We start from the raw sequence: 11,849 nt of genomic DNA on the forward strand, positions 1-11,849 counted from the left end.
TCCGGTAGGTCAAATAAAGTCGGGGCCTCGGCGAGTCCCTGCCTGTCAGCCTTCCATCTGTGCACAAACTTATCTCGTGCCCTCATTGGTCATGTCATGTGTGTTGCTCTGTAAGGAAGTGGCAGATTTTTTCCGGTTGTGTATTTTCAAATTCTAGCGCACTCGAGCCGGTTTTTCAAACTTACCTACCCCACCTTTAAATAAAATATCTAAGATATAGTATGACAATACAGTTCAAATAAAAAAAAAACTCAGATTACAGCGTAATTAATGTTGGCATGACTGGTTGCTTAATATCATTTTTTTTGCACCATAAGAAAACAAGTTAATATCGATACAGGTTTTAAGTTCAACTGGAAGAGTATTCCAGTGCTTGATGGCCGTAAACGGAAATGCTGATCGTCCAAAGGCAGTGCGCCTCAGAGGGATGGTTAGATCTGCATTTAATGCAGATCTGGAGTTTCTGCAAATCTGCTCACGGCGAAGCTGAAAAAAGCCCCTCAACGGTGTTGTTGTAGAATTGTGAATGATTCTGAATACCAATTGAACTCGGGAAAAGACAAGACTATCAAAACTGAAAAGTTTGTATATGGACAGTATATTGCAATGATGGTGTTTTAATGACTTTCTGTCCATAACTTTTAAGGCTTGTTTATAAAGAACCTCAGGTGGTCTCATAGCAGTCTTAGTTGCTTGGGACCAGCAGGTTATACAGTAGTGAAAATGTGATAGTATCATGGCATGCAAAAAGGTTTTCGATGCTTCTATGGTTAATGAGTTCCTAAAATGTTTACATTTGAAAATGTTATGTTTCAGCTTTCTAGTCATGCTTCTAATATGGCTTTCAAAAGTCAAATTGGCATCCAAGATCACTCCCAATCTGTCTATCTATCATGGGCCACTTCTGATTGGTTAACAATAGCTGGTACATGTGGAGCACAGCACTTCTGATTGGTGTGGATGACTGACACACAAGAAGAACAAAACAAAAAAAAGTTAAAATAAAAATCCTAGGCTTTGCGATTTGATAATCGCATCATTTAAAATCGCGATTTCGATTTAAAATCGATTAATCGTTCAGCCCTACTTTTGATCCCGTTTGAATTGTGCCACGAATTACACATATGATGTTTGTCAATTTAAAAATGATTTTGCAAGACAACATTTTTTAAATGTGTCGTAAAACTGTGAAGTAACACATTTTTTTGTGTGAAGCGCTCAATGAACTACATCTCCTGTCTTCCAGCACACACCAAGACGGCCGTCACGTTGGCACATTTCACTTCTTTCTTTCAGAATGAGGCGAAAAGTATTAAACGAGGTGAAAATCAGGCATGACTATCTGGGCATGTTGAGAGCTGTAAATACACAAAAGTGGAGTTAGTCGGTTCCGTAAGAGCCAGCATGCTGGACCAGAATTCTGGGATTTGTAGTCTTTCTAGTTGCGTGGTTTACATAGTCTTGTATTTCAACAGTTTTATGACAAACTGTGACTTTTTTGACATGGAAATGATTTTTTAAGATTGACAAACATCATATGTGTAATTCGTGGCACAATTCAAACTGGCATAAGATAAGTCCGATATTTAAATGAAGAATACTCCACCAGGCACCAACACAACAAACACGTCCAAGTTCAAGTTGTGTTCCCCGGATCAGCCTCGCAGCTGAGCCCCTGTAGCATCCTGGAGCTAACAGAGCTAACGCAGAGACCTGTCACTCAAAGTGACCACGCCCTAATTTATGCAAAAACGTTAAGACCTAATATAACTAAAAGGGGTGCGTTGAAAAAAAAAATGCACTCCCTAATCCATTGTCATGAAGGTGGAATCTAAATATATCCAGAATAATTTGTATTGCATCCAGGGGTAGAAACATGTTTATTTCTGCTGTAAAGTTGGGCATTTTAACATGGGGGTCTATGGAATTGCTCCTTTCTGCAGCCATCCCCTATCGACGGCCAGTAGATGAACTGCAGTTTGTGGCACTTCCTTATGGGCTTCCCGGCTCTGCCCCAGAGTTTGCTGCTTGGTTGAGACACACCGTACCTAAGGAGGCCATTATTTACTTACCAAACCTCAGATTGAGTTATAAACCCTCCCTGACACTGACAGCATGTCTCTATTATCTACAGGACCAACCAGGGATGCATACTCGTGTGTAATTATCACTGCTGCTGCACAGGAAGCCTCTCTGGGTGCTTTCCTCTCTCTCAGCTGGCTTTTATTATACATGAGGTTATGATGGTTTTTTTAAGCGTGTTAATTAGCATGATATTAATTGATTAATTGGATATGTGACGTTGTTACCAGCTGTGCAGATTGACTGCTGTACCTCTAAGATGCATACATAATCAGGGTTATCTGTCTTTTCTTTGTCAGTACATCTGATGTGACTATTGAGAGGTTAATTAGGATGTCTGTTTGTGTCTATCATCTATCAGGTCCGCCTTTTTAGACATGAAAGGCACAGAACTGGTGCTGGTTACATGGTGTATGCCAGGACTCTCTGGTTCCCCTTATTTTAAACATGGTCTGTTTAGGTGGTGCCCTTAAAGGCAAATTATTTTAATCAAAAAGATTGGTTCTGGTATATTGTTAATTGTGAGGGTTTTTAAATGTGTCTTTTCTTAAGAGCATCTATTTTGTTGGGATTGTGAATTAAACAGTGTGGCCTTGGACTGGCCTCTAGGTGGGTGTTCATTGTATAATGTAGCAGATGTGTCAGAAAATTGGACATTCTCCAACTCAATCAAAAAGTACTTACGGAAATCTAACAACAACTATGTGCTGCTGTTGTAGTAACAGGTGCAAGTAGGAAGTTCATTCAAAGGTTATATATTTATCAAAATGATCACTTAGCAGTGCATAAATTGCGAGGCATACTGGCTTGCGGTTTACATTTTCAGGCCCTAAAGTCCACAGTGTGAGTCAATTCAGTGCAGTCCGGGTTTTCCCATTTTCTCTCATTCCTCTTCTGTCACAGTGATAAATTCAATTGCCCCAAAAAAATACTATTACAAATAATACCGAAATGTCAATCAGTAATTGATTAGATCAGTAATTTATCTTTGGTAAAGTAGTTTACTAGGTTTGAGTGGAGCTGCCTCATGAGTCATGACCACCAGTCAAGAGCCAAGCTACGCTAACTGCGCCCCCGTGAAAAGCTTTTTCATACATTACAAATACACCTCGTTTGTATCAGTGGTTAAACACTGACAGACCTTTTGATGACAGCTAACTTCTCTACATCTTAGATAACCATTGATAGGGCATCGACATTTCACTTTTTATCTCGAAAACTAGCCTTAACTTCTGTGATGTGCGGGTCGTGCGTGGCCGTGTCAGTGTCTCATGGTCTGTTCCGGTCTGTTCCGGTGCCTTCCTCTGCGAACCAGCATAATGAAACAATTAGCTTAGCAACAAAAGCTAATTGCGACGATAACAGAATCTCTGCCCTCGGGTGCTGCACAGAGAGAACGCCACAAACCGCCTGACACATTCTCAGTGTGCCAAGGAAACACTTACCAGGCTTAAATACATCCAGTGATCTCATAATGAAGCTGACAGAAACATGAAACTACTGTTCCACTCCAACCATCCTGTGAACAGGTTGATGCATCATCACTTCTCTCAGCGCTGAGACGTCTGCTAATGGACTGAATACACACAGCCCTGACACAGTGTGTGTGTGTGTGTGTGTAGGATTTGTGTGGAGAAGGGCGGGGCAGGGAGGGCACATATGTCTAACCATGTGTGCAGGGAAGTGCTTTGCTTGATTCAAAAGCCTGGGAATGTGGCCTCCTTTTCACCATTGGCCTATGAGGCTTATTTGACATGAGGAAGCGCTCAGTGTGGCTGAATCCTTCATATCCTCTCTGCTCTGTCTTCTTCTCTGACGTCTATTCATCTCCCTTTCTCTCTCTCTGTACTGCTGGCCCTTTTTTCTTCTCTCAACCCTCTCAGGCTGCCTTTTTGAGATGAATAATATTCAGCCTCGCTCCGCTGAGAAATCTGCTTAGTCCAGCAAAAACAAGGTGAAATACTCAGACGGGAGCTGTTAGCCAAATCAAGTCGAGCTGAAATTTGAGAACCAGACTTCCAAGTGCATGCGTTTTCTTTTCACCAATACAGATATATTGTCACTTTATTTGCTATCACTTGCAACACAAAACAACTATTCTCCCAGTAGCCAGTTACATACAGTATTTATTTTCTTATTCATGAGCTGGTCGTGGGGAAGTGCTTATGCATTTTTAAAGATGAAGTCTATAGAACGCACAAGAGGGAAAATACCATCAGGCTCTAACCCTTAGACTCGTCCTGACGAGGATCAGCTGCAGTTCATGGAGGCTCATTGAAACTGCTTTGTGCTGATATAACAAAAATGTTTATATTAACAAAGGTGCCATGAATACTTACGTAATGGGGTCGCATGTAGTGATGATCACACAGAGAAATGTGAGCTGACTCTGCAGTTTGCCTCAACTCTCTGGAGCATTTTGGCATCTTTTAGCTCATTCTAGTTTATAGTTCAGGCTGCAACTTAATAATGTTATTGAAGGCAGCTTTTCATTGAGGTGAGTGCTCTGGTTGTTAGTGGAATGGACCCATTGTTAATGTTATTTCTTACTCCTGTGCTTTTCCTTCTGTGACAATTCAGTATCTGTGAAAAAGGATCTAATGCAGGCTTAAAACATCATTACAAAACAAGGAGGACTTTGTGTATCATCTCCCCCCAAGGCTTATTAAGTTCAGCTCTGAAAAGGGTGTCTTTTTTCTGGTTCAAATATTCTAAAATAACGTTATCTTGTTCTTTAGTTTGACCTTCAGTTCTTCAGTGAGTTCCTGCTCTGGACATCGGTTTGATTCATCACATTATTTTAATGTCACTGATTGTGATTTTCCGCAATAGCTGACCTTTGTCAGATGACATATCGCCTGATATCCCTTCATCACAAACACATAGTCACTTTGTTTTCTTTGCCTCATATTTGTACTCAGTCATCCTTTTTTTTCCAGCTGAAATACGTCACGTATCAAGTGTTTGTGCAAAATGGGCCTCTGGATTTTTGTCTTGTTTTGTCTGTAGAAGCAGCTGTGATGTTTAGCAGCTATCATGTGCCCTATTGTGCATTGTCTACTCTTTGTCATGTGACCGACAGAGAGCCCGCCGCCCTCAGTAACTCTATCCAACACGGAGGCATTGAGCACACTGTCAGTTCCTCATCCCATGATGTGTTGATTGAGCAACGTACTGAATGTAAAGGAGGAGTAGAGCGGACGCCCGCTTTATTTCGGACTGCTTGAAGAGAAGTGAAACCGTCGGCTTGGAGCTGGAGGCCCTCCATCCCTCTGGCCCAAACTGCTCCAGAAATAGGGCCTGTTTTTGTAAGAAGATCTATCCCAGTGATGCAGCCACCTCCTCCTCCTCCCTCCCTGACTTCTCCCAGTGAGCCTCGGCCGGGTCTCTGAAGTGGAGAGAAGTGTCAGTTATGTGATTAGAGAGTGTGTTAAACTTATTTTGAGATGTAGGAAACATGATGTCTGTAGTTAACCTCCATGGTTTTACATTCATACTGAATTAAATGTTGAGGCCTTGAACTTCTCAGATTGATATATCCTGCAGCCTGGCTTATCAATGATGGAATGTTTTGTAATTTTCCACAGGAAATGATAATAGTTTGGTTTTCTTAATCTTGATAAATGAGCAGCATTATGACATTTGCATGTTTGGCTAAGGATGAATCTTAGGGCGGACAAACTGGATTTTAGATTTTATCCAGAGTGAATTGTGGAGAATGTTCTGCCATTCAACCTTTCATTCACATCTGCTTATGTAAGAGACAAATATGTTTCCTGTTTGATTTTGAAGTTCCTGTTTGTCCGATTGATTGAGGATATTTATTGTGTAACCATTTTCCAGCCATCGGCATCTAGACTCACTGTCAGTTTTCTGTCTTACTGCGTTAAACAGTCTACAAAATGTCTCCGTGCTCAAATCATTGTCATGAATAAATGGTGTTGTGATAGCTCTGATATGATATTGCTGCCGGTTAACTCGACAACAGTTGTGCAGTGGGGAATGACGGAGAGTTGACAGAGGGGAGGGCGGTTATAATGTGGGAGTTGTTGCTGAAATCCATCTGTCAAGTGAACATTAAAGGCTTCTCCCAGAGGGATGACAAGTTGTTGCTGTGCAGTTTATTCTAAGCCTCTTTGAAACATTGTTTCATGGATATAAACAACTCTGTCATGTGTCAAGCAGGTTATTTCCCTCTGACATTCTTATGATTCAAGATTTTTAGATGGATGTTGATAACGAGAATTTTAAGAGCAGGAAACGTCTCTTACATTTGAAATCCTTACTTGTGCTGCACATTTTTGGGTAATTAAAACCAAGAAGCACGAGTAAAATCCAGGACTATGTAGGAATGCAGGGTTTGAGTGAAGCCAATAAAGGGGCGCTATTTGAGGGCGTTTGGACGACCCCGAGGGAACCGGAGAGCAGATGAGGGCAGGGAAAGTGAGAGGAAGCCGTCTGGGAGAGAACCATGTGTTAGAGCCGGCCCGGGGGGGGTCTCTAAGGTGTCACAGTGTCCTCTTCTAGCTTCGTTATTTTTACAATATCTGCCATTTTTATTGTTAATGTAATCATACTACATTGATTATGGTATAGCATTACAGACAGTGTTATCTCCTTCACTTTTCTTTCTATAGTCGGGTAATACAACGATTCATCATACTTTTGTTTGTTGTCACCACTTCTGCCTTTTTTCACCATACAGTGTTCTGCTGCTTGAACCTCTAACAGGGTCGCTTCATCATTCCACAGTCTCATGTATTATCGTTCGGTAAAAGTACACGTTATAGTGGTTTCAAGTGAAAAGCACAATCTTGTGCACTCCATACATCTGCCATATGTTGCTGCTGCAGTGAGTAAATGTACATTTCATTGTATCATGTCATCTTATATGATGAACTATTGCAGAGAGTAAGGCTCTGTTGACAGTGGGTGAGCACATCAACAAGGCACTTTGATTTGCTTTTCTTGGCTCGCACACATTCAGTCTGCTAATGTGAGTCTGATTGCCGGAGAGACGGCCCCTAAGGTGCTGGAAGTGAAAATGAGAGCAGCGTTTAGTCACTTCACAACCTCCGTTCTGCCGGTCAGCATCACTGCTGACTGCTGTTATCTTTTCACCTTCAGAGACACATATGGTGCTAAGGTCATAATGTTACACACACAACACAAACAATTGTTTTATTATAAACTAAAGCTGCATCTCTTGAAAGTTATAATTGTGTGATTCCAAAAATATCAATGGCCACCTTTTTTTAGTGAATGAATACCCTTCAGCTCTGCGGTTGTGAACGTGATTATTTTTATTTATCCTTGTAGCTGTGTGTAATGTGCGACTTTTCATTTGCTTTTTACCAAATGAGTCTCCAGCTGGCAACCTGCTTGCTGATCAAACACTTTTTTTTTTGTTGACAGACTGTATTATTACTCGTAACATCACACACACTCGTCTGCAGTGACGCCTCTAAGCATTTCTTAATGTGCTTTAATGCTGCCACCGCCACAGTAAAGGCCATGAGGGAAAGAGGAATTTTCCTGGTTTAAGTTTTAGGTTGAGGTCTTGTTTATAGATTTTAAAAATAGCAACCCACCCTGGACTCAGCACACACACACGCTGTCAGATATGCACAGTGGCAGTGTGTATTCCTGATGTGGTGACTGCAGAGAGGTGTGGCTCCCCAGTGACCCGCAGCTAACCACATGATTATACAGCAACTCTGTTTCATTGGTTTCATTTGACTGACCACCATCACTTTGACAATATTCTGGTCAACAGTAACTGTATGAGAGGCGCAGTGGAGTATCTCTTTAATCTAATACTCTCTAATATGACAACTGGGAACAAAAGTCCTCCCCACTATCCAGTTCTTCTCTCTAGCCCTGTCAATATTACCACTTTCTGTCTCTGAAATAATTGCTATGAATATATAATAGCACGATAACGTAAGTACACTGTTTTCAAGGAGCAATGCACTTTTAATACTTAAGAATATTACAATATTACAAGTTAAATGTGGAAATATACAGACAAATAAAACATAAACATAACAAAAACAATTATTTACCAGACTCTCTGGCTCTGTTAACAAAAATATACAACACTTATTGTTTGTTAAGTCAATAACGTAACCATTTAAAAGATTAAAATGATATGTAAAATAATGTAATTTAATCATGATCTAAGTTTCTGTCTGTAAACATTAGTTGCTCAGAACTTAGCTTCTCATAAGCGCCTCTTTCATTTTGTTTTTTAATCTATTCAACCAAAAATGATTCAAACTACAGTACATCTACACTATGAACACCTTTGGGATTTCGACTGCTTTATTAAAACAAATGGATTGTGTTGTTGTTGAATGCTAAGAAAATGATTTACCTTTTGTAATAATGACATGCTGCTTCAAATATCCCACACAAGACTCACAACAACATGTTTCAGCTTTTTATAAAGGAGACTTACAAAAGAAAATGTAGTAACTGGATCTCTACACCCTCTCTTTTCAGTCAATAATTACAATATTTAACTGGCCTCTCCTCCTGTCCTCTCTCCACAGTGAACAGAGTATCTGCCAGGCGCGGGCCTCAGTGATGGTCTACGACGATGCCAGTAAGAAGTGGGTGCCCATCAAGCCCGGGCAGCAGGGCTTCAGCCGCATCAACATCTACCACAACACTGCCAACAACACCTTCAGGGTGGTGGGCGTCAAACTGCAGGACCAGCAGGTGAGAGGACAATAATCAGTATCACACTCCTTCTGATGCCATGACTTTAGAGCTACATTAAATATGGGTTAAATTACATTAATTAATTTGGTTAATGTACAGCGTCTGTATTTGTTTTTTTTATAGGCATTCAAATATATTGAAGCTTTTAGTAAAAATCTTCCCCATTTGTTAATACTACCTGGTGGTTGGGTACATGTTATCAAAATAACTTGTATTAGACAATTGCTGTAGCAAAAACAGTTGAGTCTTCACAGATAGAATGTGTTTTGAGGTTGCATTACAATTGAGATTTTTTAAAAGGAATTTGTCCGTGCAGAAATTTTAGGATGAATTGGATCTAATCTGTTATCCTGATGCTCATTGTATGTGATGACACATACAACATTTGAAATGTGTCAAATAATACAAATTCAACTAAGCTACAAAATTGATCCATATGAGTGTTTTGAACTGCCTTTAGGAATATCTTAGTGTATGTTGTATGTATCACCATACATTCGGAGACTGGTGAGGATGCATTTGAATTACATTACGATTTACGATTTACGATTACGATTTGATTAGAAAAGTGTAGTGTACCAGAGGCCAAAAATCTGGTAAAATATTGGGGAGAAACTAATAAGAATCTTGAAACCCCAACTGCTGAATAACGTTGAGTTAAATACTTAATGATGGGTTGTCAACAGCCTTTCTTCCTCTATCGGTGACCAGCCAGCTGTACGTTGTTAAATAATATTTTAACTCACAGCTTAATTTGTCTTCCCCTGTTAAAGGTGGTCATCAACTACTCCATAGTGAAGGGTCTGAAGTACAATCAGGCCACCCCGACCTTCCATCAGTGGCGTGACGCCCGCCAGGTTTATGGGCTGAACTTCGCCAGTAAGGAGGAGGCCACCACCTTCTCCAACGCCATGCTGTTCGCCCTCAACGTCCTCAGCTCACCGGACTGTGGAGGTAAGGATTCATCTTTTCTGTATTTTAGTGCACTCTTTTCACCGCATTTAATCCATCAACTTATGCAGTCACCTTGTCATTATAAAGTGCACATAAGTGTTTCACTTCTTGGCAGGCGGTGAGTGGTTTTCCTGTGACATTTCAAAGTAAAATGGCTCGTCTCAGTACATCAGAGTTTTAGTTTTTGAATGTCAAACTGTTGATGGAAAATGCTGATGGAACTTTCTGGTTCAAATTACAACCGACTGTCTTTAAATCTATTTTTGCTCTCAAGAGAATGTCAGGTAACCACAATTAAATAATCCAAATAGTTTGGACTGTTTTTCCATTTGTTTTGACTACGCAAACACTGTGAAATGGAAACGTTCTCATCGATCCCTAACTCTGTTAAACATGAAGTACGTTGCATAGAGTACAAAAGGAAGATATTAAAGTGATGCATTTAAATGGCATAAACGTCTAAATTGTTTATAATATATCCACATTCAACCAACTGCAATGTTCAAACCATGGTTCAAACCCTCAAAGTGTAAAACTAAACTAAGCTGTCCTGTCCTCTGCTGGTTAATAATACGTACTGCAGCCTCAGACTTCTGCCAAACAATAACAACAATAACAGGGACTGGTTGGTTTATGACTGGAATTTGATTTTCATTTAGAGACACTTTTTGGGGTATATTTATTTTCCTTACAATGCAATAATTATTTTTGTTATTTCCAGATGAACACATAACATCTCCGTTGTCTTTAGCATGCAGCACAATAACATCTACACGATACATGCAGAAGTGTCAGCACATTTGTAGCTTTTAAACATGGACAGATAATGATTTATGTTGGAACCCTGAAGTGTGTTTGAAGCCAAACTCACGCCTACTCTTGGTTTACTAAATAGCGTCTGACCAGCTCTGGTTGCGAGCTACTTATAATCTGTGTGTGTGCGTGCATAAGATGTTTAGAAAAGAATATCTCTGAGTGTTTAACTGCGGTGTCATCCCATCCTATCCTTGTGACTCTCCTATTGGTGGCTAAAATATCCCATATGGAGCCCTAATATCGTACCCCACTGCTCACATGGCAGCCCTCCTTTATTTTGGTGCATCTGTGGGATCATGGGTCCACGCTCTAAACTACATTGCTTAAGGTGTTTCTTGCTAAAAGAGGTGGTATAGATACATATTAAGTATTGTCTTGAACTGAGTTGGCTGTGGAAAAACATGCGGACTCCAGATATTTCACCTGGTGTGCTCAGAAGGGTTTCTTCAGCCATCATCATCCTCAGTAAGTGCTGTAGAGGAATACGTCCACCAGCCATGCATGTTTAGCACTGTAACACAAGTTGAGTCTCAGCTATTTTCTCCCAATGAAGGAAAGAAGGTTTGTTAGGATGTGTTCAGGGGAATCGTGCATTGTTTTTGCCTGCAGTGGTGGAAAGTAACTTAAGTACTTTTACTTAAGAGAAGTTTTGAGGTACTTTTACGAATATAATGCTAGTTTATACTTCGACTGCTACATTTCACTTCAAAATAGTACACTTATGTGACAGCTAAGGTTACTTTTTCCACTAAAATACAAAAACAGACCTATTGTGACCTTACAAAACACGATGCATTGCTGAATATTAAAGCACTTGTTCTCAAACTTTGTTGCTATAAATCAAAATTAAAGTCAGGGAGGACTTTGATGTTTAATTTTTAAGTGAAAAAGGTGACAAGGTCAATAGCCGCGTTAACACCACAGTACTTTTCCCACTTTAGTTCCGATTTAGTTCCGAAATGTCGCGTTCACACCAAAAAGAGCCGGAACTAAAATGAGTTCATGAGAACCTTTTCACCCCCTTTTCAGTCCCTGCTAGAGAGCAGGTACTTCCGTGGGAGAAAAAGGTTCGTATGTCTGATTGGCTGGGCGGAATGCAAACCACGCCCCTTCAAACTCCCAAAAGGTTTTGTGAAGCCGCCATTTTATTATCCTTGCATTAGCATTAGCCCAGCGCAGAAACACAGAGAGACTAACTTATGGCAACACAAAAGAAAACATGGGAGCGGTGGAGATGAGGAGGTATCGTCGTTCTGGAGATTTACTCTGAA

The 11,849-nt window shown here is 40.3% G+C and overlaps 1 protein-coding gene across 4 annotated transcripts in view; it reads left to right on the top strand.

Moving 5' to 3' along the window:
• evla (Enah/Vasp-like a) overlaps positions 1-11,849 on the top strand; it is a 35,650-nt gene that overhangs the window by 13,689 nt on the left and 10,112 nt on the right. For 3 of the 4 annotated variants that reach the window (XM_010788370.1, XM_010788369.1, XM_010788368.1), the window contains 2 exons: positions 8,637-8,805; positions 9,582-9,762. In XM_010788370.1, the coding sequence (XP_010786672.1) occupies positions 8,637-8,805; positions 9,582-9,762 (350 nt within the window). Of the gene's footprint in view, positions 1-8,636; positions 8,806-9,581; positions 9,763-10,832; positions 11,044-11,849 lie in introns of those variants that run through there. The other variant, XM_010788371.1, reaches the window with a different exon arrangement.

The sequence above is a fragment of the Notothenia coriiceps genome, unplaced genomic scaffold (genome assembly GCF_000735185.1).
Source record: "Notothenia coriiceps isolate Sejong01 unplaced genomic scaffold, NC01 NC01_scaffold00031852, whole genome shotgun sequence".
NCBI classification, from domain to species: Eukaryota; Metazoa; Chordata; class Actinopteri; order Perciformes; family Nototheniidae; genus Notothenia; species Notothenia coriiceps.